This window comes from Lissotriton vulgaris, chromosome 2_2, assembly GCF_964263255.1.
Source record: "Lissotriton vulgaris chromosome 2_2, aLisVul1.2, whole genome shotgun sequence".
In the NCBI taxonomy this organism is placed as follows: domain Eukaryota; kingdom Metazoa; phylum Chordata; class Amphibia; order Caudata; family Salamandridae; genus Lissotriton; species Lissotriton vulgaris.
The window spans coordinates 316,011,766-316,026,855 of NC_141688.1; the positions used below are offsets into that span (position 1 = coordinate 316,011,766).

The 15,090-nt window shown below is 54.3% G+C and overlaps 1 protein-coding gene across 1 annotated transcript in view; it reads right to left on the reverse strand.

Moving 5' to 3' along the window:
* The window catches only part of AMBRA1 (autophagy and beclin 1 regulator 1), a 962,358-nt gene that overhangs the window by 638,364 nt on the left and 308,904 nt on the right, over positions 1-15,090 (reverse strand). The window contains exon 9 of the mRNA XM_086959655.1: positions 11,461-11,646. Coding sequence (XP_086815781.1) covers positions 11,461-11,646 — 186 coding nt within the window. The remainder of the gene's footprint in view (positions 1-11,460; positions 11,647-15,090) is intronic.

Genomic DNA, 15,090 nt, shown 5'->3' on the forward strand with positions numbered 1-15,090 from the left:
CTTTGGCCTTCTGGTGCAAATCTGTTTTTTTTTTTTTCATTTATATTGCATGCATAAGCCTGAGAAATCTACTGATGATACAAACAAGCAGTCGAGAGAGCGTGCTGCAGTCCGCCGCCGGCCTGCGACCAGGAAGTCAGGCAGGCCGGGCGGGACAACAGGAAGTAGGAGGGCGGGAGCCTACCCCGCCTCCCACGGAAGAGCCGCGATTGTTTGGAGCACCGGAGCAGGCAGGAGCCTACCCTGCGCCCCGGTGCCGAAGAAGGGAGGAAGAGTCCTGCTGCCGGTGAGAGCCGCTGCACCAAGGAAGCCGGTGAGTGGGGCTTCGCCTTGTTGCGGGGGCATGTGTGTGCGCGCGGCGGCGGGCTGTGTATGTGTGTGAGCGTGCGTGTGTGTGTATGTGTCTTGGAGTGTGTGTGTATGCGTGTGTGTGTTGTGACTGTGGGGGGGGGCCGCGGCGGGGGGGGGCGGCTGCAGGGGTGGAGGGGAGGGGTCGAGGGGAGGGGGGGATTGCCTGTCTGGGTGCCTGCGTGTCTGTGTAAGTGCGTGTGCATGCATGCATGCATGCTGTGAGAAGGTGGCCTGATATGCAGTGGTCACTATTCTAGTGAACACTATGTATCAGTCCAGCAACCCTTATTGATGATTGGTTGTAAGTCAACCTTATAGACCAGCTATCCTAGTAGCGTGGATACGAGCAGTCTAAGGCTAAAGACTCGAGAGGGCGTGTTAAGCCAGCTGTTATACCACATATACCCCTTGAACACCAAGTGAAAGGACACCACACAAGTGTTATGAAAATAAACAGTTATTTATTAAAGATCACAACAGCCCTGTACTCTTTATGAGGACAGGGTACTAAGCACAAACCAAAACTCTTACAAAAATACTTAAGTTAGCACAGTATATACAAATGCCCGAGGGGCACGGAAAACCATATACTAGAAAAGTGGAATGCGAAATTACTAGCAGGTAAGTACAGTACTAATAGGCTTTGGAATCGCTAGGACTTGACTATAGAATCGTTAGATTACTTCTAGGAGACCCAGGGGACTCGGGTGCAGTGTGTGCACTCTCACGCGAGATGCGGGACAAAGTCTATGGTAGCTAGGAATTGCAAAGTTAGTGTTCTCGGGCGAACCCGACCTGGTAGGGAGAAAACGAAAGTAGATTCTGACCCTTGGATAGTGAGGCTATGCTGGGGCACCGAAATGCCGAAGTTACCTAGCCCAGGGACTGCAGCTGCATAGGACTCAAAAGACGTCGGGAATCCTCGTTGACGGACCAGGAGCCTGGAAGAAAGAAGTTGCTGGCAGGCGACCAGTGAAGAAAGTTCGGTGGATCCAAGCCTGGATCGATGGAAGATGACATCTGAAAGCAGAGGGGACCAAGTTCGAGACTACTAGCCAGTAGTCAGTGGGCACCAGGAGGGCACCGGATGGTAGCCACCTCGACAAGGCGTGTGGGTGACGCTGGGCTCGGAGATCTCACGGACCAGGAGGCGTTGTCGGCGACCAGGAAGGAGGATCGAGCTGTCCCACGAAGATAGAAGCTGTCGGCGTCGCTGGACCCAGGATTGGGCAACAAAGCCTTGGCAAATTCAAGCCCACGCGGTGGACCTAAAATGGCGTCTGGAGTGGACCAGGAGGGTCCGGGGTGCTTCTCTTCAAGAAGGAAGCAAGGGCCAGTCTGGAGCAACCAGACCAGCAGCAGTGATGTCGTCGGGCGTCGTTCAGAAGGCCACAAGCCAGCCGGCTAGTAGCCAAACAACGCGGTGCACAGCAAACAGCAGAAGGGCCCCACGCAGATCGTGGAGATGCAGGGAGGCTGATCTTGGGTGCTGGAGCTGTGCAGGGTCGGGGCTTCTCGGACCCCAAAGCACTCACCCGTGGAGGACACGGTGGGCTTGCAGTAAAGAGGTCGTGCAGTCTTGGCGATCGTCGGTCCCTCGAGGTCTCGTCGCACTCACGGTTCTCAGCTTGGCTGTAGAGGTGAGTAGAGGTCAGAGGTGCCAGGGAAGCCGGGTCTCGTCGAGCTGGGTCGTCGGATTCGTGATGAAGGACTTGCAGCAGACCGCAGTGTTCTTTAGGATGGTGCCCGCTTGATGCAGGGTGACTACTCCTTAGCCACAAGGGAGAATCTTGATGAAGAAATCTTGAAGTCCTTTCGCAGAAAGTCGTGTCTTGATTCCAAAGATGATCTAATTTGAACAGGGGGCCCGCTCCCATCTTTATACTAAAAAAGGGGGCTGACCCGGTGGCTAGGTCCTGCCTATGGGTGGGACTAGGTGGGGGGTGGTTACACCCCTCAGCCATGCCGGACTTCCCCAGGCCAGGGGCTGGTGTGCCCCTGGGACTGGTTCAGACCGGCCTATGCGTAGTGAGCACCGGGGTGCCACTCAGCAGTCACCTTCCTGAAAAGCCCTGCCTACCCAGGATACACAAAACCATGTCTGGGACGGTGCTAGCACCGCCCCTGACAGGAAACCCTTTGTCCAGGCTCCCCTCGCTGGAAGGACTCCCAGCTGCAGGGGGTCAGACTCGTGTCTGTGGTGGCAGCATCCATTTTGTGGAGCTGAGGCTTCAGTTAACTTTAACCGGGGTTCACAGTTACATACATGTCGTGTCCCTCTAGAAGGGTGGAATGCTAACCCCGTCGCCAGAATTGGCGAGGGGTTAGTATTCCAATTCGTATGACACCTTACTCGACATGTTTTGATAAAGCAATACCAAAGTTAGCATTTAACCGCGAGGATTATAATGCACTTAAGAGTATATGGTATGCGATATCATGGAACAGCTATTAGGACTTGGTTCGGCAAGCTGCAGACAGGCTCAGCTCATGCAAGAGCACCATCTCACATGATTCCAAGCACTCTGCCTTCAGGATTGTCAAGGCCTGCCATAGGAGTGACTGATAGGAATCTGTGTGTCCATTTTAGGGTTAGGTATAGGTATACTACACCTACAGCAAAGGGTGATTACACGACTTTGCCCCAGCTGTCATGCAGCCAGTTGTGTCAAATTTAGGAGGCCAGCCAGGGGTGGCATAATACATGCTGCAACCCCTGGCAGCCCTGGGTACACCCCTGCCCTGAGTTACAGGGTCTGATAGGGTGGCCCAGTACCAATTGGAAATGTACCTAGGGTACATGGAATCCATTTTAAAGAGAGAGCAGTAGGCCTGGGGTCCTGATTGGCAGGGTCCCAGGTCGACTATGTCCAAAACCAGCTAAAACACAGGGCAAAAAGTTGGGGGCAACCATAGTCAGGATGTACCTTCCTACACATGCGCGTTAGGCTGACTTGCTGGGAGTATGGGAGGGAAGTGCACGGCGCGGCGCAGGACGGAACGTGCGCGTTCGCGCAGCCAAATCCACCTGCTAAAGCTCGTGACAGTTTCTTGTCCCTCATTCCTCGGCATCGGATAGCTATAAGTCTCCGACCCTGGACGCATACTTCGGATGCGAATTCCAGGGCGAGACCTAAAAACCCAAGGCCGACCCGAAAGACCTCAAGGACTTCCGACCCATCTCCCTGCTCCCGTTCCCGGCGAAGGTCATTGAGAAGACCATCAACAGACAACTGATCGGCTACCTCGAGGAGAACAGCATCCTGGACCCGTCCCCCTGGACCCGTCCCCAGTCCGGGTTCCACATCAACCACAGCACCGAAAACGCCTTCGTCGCCGCCAGCGATGACATCAAGGCCCTGCTGGACAACGGTGAAACCGCGGCCCTCATCCTCCTGGACCTGTCAGCTGCCTTCGACACTGTCTGCCACCGCACCCTACACACTCGCCCCCATGACGCCGGGATCCAATACAAGGCTCTGGATTGGACCACCTCCTTCCTCTCCGCAGAAACCCAGAGCGTCCGCCTCTCCCCCTTGAAATGAAATGAAATGAAATGAAAATAAATTTATTGAGCGCGATTGCTGCCCGGGGGCGTCCAAGCGCTGAGTTGTGCTGAGGCGGAGTGACCAGGAACGGAAGAATTAAGACACAAAGGATTTAGCAAACAGTTGTGTCTTCAAGTTTTTTCGGAATGAAAGCAGATTTGGATTAGATCTGAGTGAGAGGGGAAGGGCGTTCCAGAGTTTGGCAGTGTTTAGAGAGAACAGCCTGCCACCCGACCTGGCTCTCTTCACTCTGGGAACAACAGCAAGGAAGGCTTCCATCGACCTAAGATTCCTGTTTGGGTGATAGGGGATAACAAGGTCGTTGTTAATGGGTGGGCCTGTTTTCCAAAAGGCATGATGTGCCATGCATAACGCCTTGAATGCTACTCTCTGCCTCACTGGCAGCCAGTGGAGACTCTTCAGAGCAGGTCTGGCTGACTGGGATCGTGGAATCTGTAGCAGGGTGCGTGCTGCACAGTTTTGCACGATCTGTAATTTCCGGAGGGTCATTTCGGGAGCCCCAACATACAGGGCGTTATTCGAGTCCAAACGAGACTGAATGAGGCCTTGTACCGCCACCTTTCTAGCTTCTAACGGTAGAAGTGGAAGGATCTTTCTAAGAATTCTTAGTAGGCCAAAGCATGTGGCGGACAACTTCGTGGCCTGGGTGGTAAACGAGAGTTTGTTATCCAGCCACACTCCTAGGCTCTTAACATTTTCCTTGGGGGTGGGGCGGGGACCCAGAGTACAGGGCCATAGAGAGGTGAAAGGTACTGGGGGGGTTGGGCCTAGGAGCATTAGCTCCGTCTTGTCCCCATTCAGTTTTAGGGAGGAGGAGGTCATCCATCCCTTGACATCCTCTAAGCATTTTAGCAGATCTGCCGGGCATTGCCTGTTGTTGCTAGCGGCCAATGAGACCACTAGTTGAGTGTCGTCGGCGTATGACACAATTTTGATGCCATACGGTTCGACGACACCCGCCAGCGGCCTCATGTATACGTTGAACAGCACAGGGCTCAGGGAAGAGCCCTGTGGTACTCCGCAGCTGAGGGTTTTACTAGAGGACATTGTCTCGCCATCAAAGATCCGAAAGGATCTCTCAGACAGGAAAGACTCAAACCACCTTAGTGCGTCGCCAGATACTCCGGTGTCATGGAGACGGTTCAGCAAGGTGTTATGGCTGACCGTATCGAATGCGGCACTTAGATCAAGGAGGATCACTGCCACTGATCCCCCCTGATCCAGTACCCTTCGAGATTCTTCTGTGACTGCTAGCAAGGCGGTTTCAGTACCGTGCTTCGGTCTGAAGCCTGTCTGCGATGTGTGTAGCAGAGAATGGTTCTCTAGGAACTGAACGAGTTGGACGTTTATAAACTTCTCCAGAACCTTGCTGACCCAAGGGAGAAGTGAGATGGGGCGGTAGCTAGCATTATCATCGGGATCTAGGCTAGTTTTTTTTAGCAGCGCCCGCACCATGGCTTGTTTCCATGTCGTGGGGACTACGCTTGCAGAGATGGACGAGTTGAGAAGTTCCAGCATTATTGGCAAGGTGGTTTTAGATGCCTGCAGCAGGACATCTGGGGGGGCAGGGTCACATGGGGAGCCTGATTTAACTTGGCGTGCCACCTTGTCTAAGGTGTCGAGATCCAAAAGAGGGAAGTGCTCAAGGGAGGTGTTAGACGGACCGGGAGGGTCGGCCGAGGATAAGGGGAGCGGTCTCCAGGGAGAGCCGACTCCAGTGACCGTACAGACAAGTAACTTCCCCCCCACAGACGGACACCACACAAGGGTAAGGTTCAACGAGATTTTATAGGTGATTCTTAAAGTACGATCAAATGGTACAAGGAGGTCTGGACTCAGGGGTCCCCTCGATTCTGGTCTCTGGTTTGGGGAAAGGGTAGCGGGACAGTCTTGGTTACCAAAAGATGGAAATAGCTCTCAATCCTCGAGCTCGGCGTTCTAGATGATCGGGCCGCGGCGGAGCCAGCAGGTCCCGAGATGGACGAAGGAAGCGACGGTCCGCGGCGGAGCCAGCAGGTCCCGATGAAGATGATGGTTGCAAACGGTCCGCGGCCACGCCAGCAGGTCCCGACGACGATGAAGGATTCCGAAGGTTACGAAGGTTGCGGCAGCACCAGCAGGCAGGGCGATGGTGCACAAGGCAGAGCTACGGCAGCGCCAGTAGTCCGTCAAGGATGAGTTCTTCTTTACGTCTCTCGACTCCAAGATACAACTGCCTTCCTGCTCTGGAGCTGCCCCAGTTATAGGGCTGGTGTTCTTTGATGTCCGGACCCTCGCACTTGGAGGTCGGGAGGTCCGGGATGGGGGAGTCCAGACACCCAGCAGGGGGGTGGGGCCAGCGCCCGGGGAGGCGATGGGCGAGCGGCACTTGGCGGGGAGAGCCATCGACACCTCTTTCTCCCATTGACTTGCCAAGTAGCCTGCTCACCTCCTGGGGAGAGCCGACTCCAGTGACCGTACAGACAAGTAACTTCCCCCCCACAGACGGACACCACACAAGGGTAAGGTTCAACGAGATTTTATAGGCGATTCTTAAAGTACGATCAAATGGTACAAGGAGGTCTGGACTCAGGGGTCCCCTCGATTCTGGTCTCTGGTTTGGGGAAAGGGTAGCGGGACAGTCTTGGTTACCAAAAGATGGAAATAGCTCTCAATCCTCGAGCTCGGCGTTCTAGATGATCGGGCCGCGGCGGAGCCAGCAGGTCCCGAGATGGACGAAGGAAGCGACGGTCCGCGGCGGAGCCAGCAGGTCCCGATGAAGATGATGGTTGCAAACGGTCCGCGGCCACGCCAGCAGGTCCCGACGACGATGAAGGATTCCGAAGGTTACGAAGGTTGCGGCAGCACCAGCAGGCAGGGCGATGGTGCACAAGGCAGAGCTACGGCAGCGCCAGTAGTCCGTCAAGGATGAGTTCTTCTTTACGTCTCTCGACTCCAAGATACAACTACCTTCCTGCTCTGGAGCTGCCCCAGTTATAGGGCTGGTGTTCTTTGATGTCCGGACCCTCGCACTTGGAGGTCGGGAGGTCCGGGATGGGGGAGTCCAGACACCCAGCAGGGGGGTGGGGCCAGCGCCCGGGGAGGCGATGGGCGAGCGGCACTTGGCGGGGAGAGCCATCGACACCTCTTTCTCCCATTGACTTGCCAAGTAGCCTGCTCACCTCCTGGGTGGATGGTGGTGCCGGGATGTCTGAGGCCTGGCCAGGCCCAGGGTTGAGGTCGATCGGGGGCCAGGCGGCCTCGTGGTGGAGTGTCCAAGATGGCGCCCAGGATGGGCGCGCGGGCCAGCAGTGGATCGGGTCCACGAGGTCGATATGTTCGAAGGCAGGGGTCCCTGCGGGGACGGAGGACGTGCAATGGTGGTGTGTGGTACCTGTGTGACCGGGCTCGGACCGGGTTGGGCCGGGGGAGAGCGGCCCTTCATGTGGCCTGTCCAACAGGAGGGCTGCTCGGGATGAAGGTGCGATCTAGGAAGAGGTGAGGCAGTCGCGTCCCGGTTTGTAGCTACTGATGGGAATGTAGAGTAGATTTTTACAACTTTATCATGAAAAAAGTTTGCAAGCTCATTACATTGGTCCTGGGTTTTATTGGGCGGGGTTGCCGTATTGGGGCTGGTGCATAGCTTTATTATACTAAAGATTTCCTTCGGCTTAGATTTAGCTTCAAGAATTTTATCTGAGTAGTAGGTTGCCTGGGCGAGCCTGATTCCTTTTTTGTAAGCTTTAATCGCCTCTTTGTAGGCGGCCTTTTTGTCCGGAAGGAAATCTAGTCGCCAGGCTCTCTCTTGTTGCCTGCAACGGCGTTTTAGTTCCCTCAGGGAGTCGGAGAACCAGGGTGCAGATTTGTGTATTTTCTTTGAGGAAGATCTGCGAAGAGGGAGGATCGGATTCAATGAATTTGTAATCCAGTCTACAAAATTACTATTTGCCACATTAGGGTCTGGGCAGGGTAGTGGACGAGTAGCGTCCAGATTGTGTACCCAGGCATCCAAAGGGAGCTTTTTCCAATTTCTTCTAGTAGTGGCTTGGGGTGGTAACTGGGGGACTTTTTGTGTGGTCCAAGTAAACGGGACCAGAAAGTGGTCCGACCATGGGATGGGGATAGGTAAGTCGGCCGTCAGACCCGGGCAGTTGCTGAATATGGGGTCCAGCAAATTGCCCTTTTCGTGAGTTGGAGCTAACACCCGCTGGGACATTTGAAGAGCTCCAAGGTCCTCTGTTACTTCTTTAGCGAATTGGTCTGAGGGGGAGTTAAAGTGGAAATTAAGGTCCCCTAGGACCGTGTGGTTGGCCGAAGCCATAATTCTTTCTGCTATAATCTCTGGAAGAGATCTGTGGAACATTTTAGGTTGTTCTGGGGGGCGATAAATCAGGGTGCCGGAGAAAGAGCTATTAGCATTCATCTCAATGCAGAATGCCATGCTCTCACACTAAAGAATGGTTTCTGTTGAGGTGCGGCATTGGTACTGGGTCTTCAATAAGATCGCCAGACCTCCCCCTCTCCCTTCCGCTCTGTCTAGCCGGACAATATGATACCCTGTAGGTAGAGCTAATACTACGTCTGGCTCGGAGTGCGCCGTAAGCCACGTCTCCGTCAGGAAAAGTACGTCTGGTTTTTGTTCCTCTAGCAGCATAGCAATCTGCGTGCTATGTTTGGGATGGGAGCGGCAATTTAGGGCAAACATGCGGTATGTTTGTGCTAAAATAGACGTATAGGGGTGGCGGAAGGAATATTTACAGAATAGGCATTGAGTAGGAAGCTCTGTAGGGGCGTAGATATGGGTACAGTGAGCACCGACTCCACTGCCTATGCTACGAAGGGCCGCCGAGGAATAGGTCCTGACCAGAAGAGTGTGGGGATCAGGGTTTATGGCCCCTGGCCCCGTCTGGTCGCGGACGGGCGCAGACGGGCTTGCCTTAGGCGCGCCTTCGGCGTGCAATCGTCGCGCCCGCTGCGCTCGTCCGCTGCGCTTCCGACCGAGACACATGATATATAGTCGGTCGTCAGGGCGTTGGAGGGGGCGTGGCCAGCAGAGGGGGCGTGTCTCGTGACGCGCCTCGCCCTCGTGAGTTGGCGAGCAATTCAAGGGTGTCGTTGCAGCGAGAGTCCGCTGTTCAGGGAGCCAAAAAGTGCAAGTGAATAGGTATTTTAAAATCACAGTATCACAACAAGTTTAAAAGATAATGTCCTATCACTCCCGGCTTCCGCCTCAGGAGTCCGATGTTAAATGCGACGCCAGGGCATTTGGCGCGCTATTTATATCGCTTGGTGAGGGGGCGTGGCCAGCAGAGGGGGCGTGTCTCGTGACGCGCCTCGCCCTCGTGAGTTGGCGAGCAATTCAAGGGTGTCGTTGCAGCGAGAGTCCGCTGTTCAGGGAGCCAAAAAGTGCAAGTGAATAGGTATTTTAAAATCACAGTATCACAACAAGTTTAAAAGATGATATCCTATCACTCCCGGCTTCCGCCTCAGGAGTCCGATGTTAAATGCGGCGCCAGGGCATTTGGCGCGCTATTTATATCGCTTGGTGAGGGGGCGTGGCCAGCAGAGGGGGCGTGTCTCGTGACGCGCCTCACCCTCGTGAGTTGGCGAGCAATTCAAGGGTGTCGTTGCAGCGAGAGTCCGCTGTTCAGGGAGCCAAAAAGTGCAAGTGAATAGGTATTTTAAAATCACAGTATCACAACAAGTTTAAAAGATAATATCCTATCACTCCCGGCTTCCGCCTCAGGAGTCCGATGTTAAATGCGACGCCAGGGCATTTGGCGCGCTATTTATATCGCTTGGTGAGGGGCGTGGCCAGCAGAGGGGGCGTGTCTCGATACGCGCCTCGCCCTCGTGAGTTGGCGAGCAATTCAAGGGTGTCGTTGCAGCGAGAGTCCGCTGTTCAGGGAGCCAAAAAGTGCAAGTGAATAGGTATTTTAAAATCACAGTATCACAACAAGTTTAAAAGATAATATCCTATCACTCCCGGCTTCCGCCTCAGGAGTCCGATGTTAAATGCTTCCACTTCGAAGCCACAGAGATCATGTGCGGCGTACCCCAGGGCTCATCCCTCAGCCCGACATTGTTCAACATCTACATGGCACCGCTCACCCACGTCGCCCGACTGCACGACCTCAACATCATCTCCTACGCCGACGACAAGCTGATCCTCTCCCTCACCAAGGGCCCCCTCACTGCTAAAACCAACCTTAACAAAGGAATGAAAGCCGTCGCAGAGTGGATGAAGGACAGCCGCCTGAAGCTGAACTCAGACAAGACATAAGTCCTCATCCTTGGCTCCATCCCCTCAGCCTGGGACGACTCTTGGTGGCTGACCGCACTGGGAGCAGCAACGACACCCACCGACCAGGCACTCAACCTAGGGTTCATCCTTAACTCTACTCTCTCCATGACAAAACAGGTCAATGCCGTCTCGCCCTCTTGTTTCAACACCCTCAGCATGTTCCGCAAGATCTACAGATGTATCCCCACCAAAACAAGAAGAACGGTCACCCAGGCCCTGGTAAGCAGCAGGCTGGACTACGGAAACGCCCTCTCCGCAGGAGCCTTGGCTAAACTCCTGAAACTACTACAACGCATACAGAACGCCTCTGCACGCTTGATCCTCAACATCCCTCACCACAGCCACATCACACCCCACCTGAGAGACCTGCAGTGGCTTCCTGTCAAGAAGATAATCACCTTCAAACTCCTCACCCACGCACACAAGGCACTCCACAACACCGGACAGGCCCACTTCAACAGACGACTCACCTTCTACACCCCCAACCGCCAGCTCTAGTCCGCCAACCTCGCCACCGTCCCCCGCATCTGAAGAACGACCGCCGGCGGAAGATCGCTCTCCCACCTCGCCACCAAGACCTGGAACTCCCTCCCCATCCCCCTATGGCAGACCCAGGACATGCGAACCTTCAGAAGACCAAAGGCCTGTATGTTCGAGCAATAGCAACATCCCCCTCTCCCAGCGCCTTGAGACCCTCACGGGTGCGCTCTACAAATGTTCTGATTGATTGATTGGATGAGTTCGCCCCTCGAGCCCAGGCAGGCACTAACACTCACCTGAAGTCCTGGTTGGCGCCATCCACCGACGAGCCCTGGTTCTCGGACACTGAGGCACAAAGGGGCGCTGGAAAGGGGCGCTGCGAAGCCCCGCAGAATGGAGCGGGAGAGAAGCGCTGCCCTTATCGCACCACCCAGGCATTCACCTCCAGGAGGGGAGCATCCCGGGAGCTGGTACCCATGGAAAGGAGGCAGAGGGGCCTTTTGTGCGCAGCCTCCTCTGAATGCTATCTGCAGGGCGCACTCCTGCACCGAGGAGCACCATTCAGGATGTGGTCCCCTGGACACGCCTGCCATGTCCCCTCTACCTCCCCCACCCACCCACAACCAGAAAAGCCACAGGCTACGTGCAGCTCTGGCTTTGGATAAAACCATCCCTCAGTGGTCAGCATCTGTGACCAGACACTGGAAAGTGAGATGAACCCCAACAAACATATCTGATGAGTTCGCTCCTGGAGCCCAGGTAGGCACGAACACTCACTCGAAGTCCTCGAAGTCCAGGTCGGCACCCTCCACCGACGAGCCCTGGTTCTCAGACACGGAGGCCGGCGAGGATGAGCTGGTGCGGAGGCGGTTCTGCTGGTACCGCATGGACCGCTGACGGATGCTGTCTCTGCGGGACAGGTACTGGATCATCCTCTGGGCGTAGTATGCGGCTGGAGACAACCTGGGAGAAGGAGAAGAGAGGCAAGATGAAAGGATGGACATCCAGGGAGAAGAGAGGCAAGATGAGAGGATGGAGAAAAGGGAGAGGAGAGGCAAGATGAGAGGATGGAGAAGAAGGTGAAGGAGAGAGAGAAGATGAGATGATGGTGAAAAGGATAACCTGGGAGAAGAGAGGGAAGATGAGAGGATGGATAAAGGATACCCTAGGAAAAGGAGAAGAAAGGCAAGGTAAGCGGAATGGAGAAAGGACATCCTGGGAGAAGAGAGGGAACATAAGAGGATGGAGAAAGGTCAACCTGGGAGGAGAAGAGAAGTAAGATGAGAGGATAGAGAAAGGGCATCCTGGGAGAAGAGAGGGCAGATGAGCGGAGGGAGAAAAGGGAGAAGGAGAAGAAGGAGTGAGGGAAGATAAGAGGATGGATAAAGGACATCCTGGGAGAAGGAGGGGAGAAGCTAGATGAGAGGATGGAGAGAGGGCAACCTGGGAGAAGAAGAAAAGAGGCAAGATGAGAGGATGGAGAAAGGACAACCTGGGTGAAGGAGAAGAGAGGCAAGATGAGAGGATGAAGAAAAGACATCCTGGGAGAAGAGAGGGAAGATGAGAGGATGAGAAAGGACATCCTGGGAGAAGAGAGGGAAGATGAGAGGATGGACAAAAGACATCCTGGGAGAAGAGAGGGAAGATGAGAGTGTGGAGAAAGGACAACCTGGGAGAAGGAGAAGGGAGGCAAGATAAGAGGAAGGAGAAGAGAGGCAAGATGATAGGATGGAGAAAGGACAACCTAGGCGAAGAGAGGCAAGATCAGGGGATGGAGAAAAGACAACCTGGGAGAAGAGAGGGTAGATGAGCGTAGGGAGAAAAGGGACAAGGAGAAGAAGGAGAGAGGGAAGATGAGAGGATGGACAGAGGACATCCTGGGAGAAGGAGAAGAGAGGCAAGATGAGAGGATGAAGAAAAGACATCCTGGGAGAAGAGAGGGAAGATGAGAGGACGGAGAAAGGACAACCTGGGAGAAAGAGAAGATGGAGAAAGGACAACCTGGGAGAAGTAGAAGAGAAGATGGAGAAAGGACAACCTGGGAGTGGGCAAGAGAAGGAAGATGAGAGGATGGAGAAAGGACATCCTAGGAGAAGAGAGGGAAGATGAGAGGACGGAGAAAGGTCAACCTGGGAGAAGGAGAAGAGAAGGAAGATGAGAGGATGGAGAAAGGAGAACCTGTGAAAAGAGAGGGAAGAGGATAGGATGGAGAAAGGACAACCTGTGAGAAGGAGAAGAGAAGTAAGATGAAAGGATGGAGAAAGGATTATCCAGGAGAAGGAGAAGAGTGGGAAGATGAGAGGATGGAGAAAGGACAACCAAGGAGAAGAGAAGTAAGTTGAGAGGAAGGAGAAAGGCTAATCTGGGAGAAGAGTGGGAAGATGAGAGGATGGAGAAAAGAGAACCAGGAAGAAGAGAGGGAAGATGAGAGGATGGAGAAAGGACAACATGAGGCAGGAGAGGGAGGATGAGAGGATGGAGAAGAGAGGCAGGATGAGAGGATGGAGAAAGGATATCCTGGGAGAAGAGAGTGAAGATGAAAGGATGGAGAAAGGGCAACCTGGGAGAAGAGAGGGAAGATGAGAGGATGGAGAAAGGACAATCAGGGAGAAGGAGAAGAGAGGGAAGATGAGAGGATGGAGAAAGGACATCCTGGGAAGGAGAAGAAAGGCAAGATGAGAGGATGGAGAAAGGACATCCTGGGAGAAGGAGAAGAAACAAGATGAGAGGATGGACAAAGGACATCCTGGGAGAAGGAGAAGAGAGGGAAGATGAGGTGATGGAGAAAGGACATCTTGGGAGAAGGAGAAGAGAGGGAAGATGAGGGGTTAGAGAAAGGATGTGCACGCCTTTGGCTCTGAGCTCTAGAAGAGGTCAAAGGATCACAAGATAACATCAGCCAAGGACCCACTCCCCCAGCACACTAGCCTCTACCCTACCTCAACCTCACAACATCTTCTGAGCTCAGTGATCAACCAGCTATCAAATTAGCCCCTACCCCACCTCAACCCCCCATGACCATCAAAAGACCACAACACACTGAGTACATCACCCACTCAGCTATCAGACACCAGGCCAGATCCTACCTCCAACCCCACCGGGGCAACACAAGACCCCAAAACCCCATGAGCTCAGCGCCTACTCTGCGATCAGACAACAAGCCCCTATCCCACCTCAACTCCACATGGCCATCAGAAGATCACAACACCCTTTGAGCTCAGTCCCCATGCACCTATCAGACTAAACCCTATACTACCTCAACCCCACATGACCATCTGAAGTCCACAACACACTTTGGTACACCACCCACTTGGATATCTGACAACAGGCCTCTATCCTACCTCAACCCCACATGATCAAAAGTCCACAACACACGTTGAGCATAGCGCCCACTCGAGTATCAAAAACACAAGCCCCTATCCCACATAGCCAGAAGACCACAACATCTTCAGTGCTCAACATGCTATCAAACTCTAGTGGTTATAAGACAACAGGTCCCATGAGGACCCCACATGGTTATCAGAACACCACAGGTCCCTATGATTGCAGACTCCTCTCAGACAAAAAGAGAACATGTCTTTATCAACTCAAGACCCCACATAGCTATTAGAAGACCACAGGCCCCTAAGATCATGAAGCCCACTAGGCCATCAGAAAACAAGTCCCTATCAAAATCCCAAATGATGATCACAAGTCTACAGGCCCCTTTAACCTAAGCCCACCAGGCTGTAAAACAATAGATCCCTATCAAGACCTCAATTGACCATCAGAAGACCACATGGCCATCAGACTACAATTCTTTATCAGGACCTAACATGGCCTACGATCTATAAATATCTTGTATACATATCATACCCCTAAGACACAGGCGGCCTGCAAGCATCTGCAGCACACAGGATGCCTGCAAGCATCTGCAGCGCACGGGATGCCTACAAGCAGCTGCAGCGCGGGGGATTCCTGCAAAGCAGCTGCAGCACACGGGATGCCAGCAAGCAGCTGCAGCGCACGGGATGCCTGCAAGCAGCTGCAGCGCACGGGATGCCTGCAAGCAGCTGCAGCGCACGGGATGCCTGCAAGCAGCTGCAGCGCACGGGATACCTGCAAGCAACTGCAGCGCACAGGATGCCTGCAAGCAGCTGCAGCGCACGGAATGCCTGCAAGCAGCTGCAGCGCACGGGATGCCTGCAAGCAGCTGCAGCGCACGGGATGCCTGCAAGCAGCTGCAGCGCACGGGATGCCTGCAAGCAGCTGCAGCGCACGGGATGCCTGCAAGCAGCTGCAGCGCACGGGATGACTGCAAGCAGCTGCAGCGCACGGGATGCCTGCAAGCAGCTGCAGCGCACGGGATGCCTGCAAGCAGCTGCAGCGCACGGGATGCCTGCAAGCAGCTGCAGCGCACGGGATGCC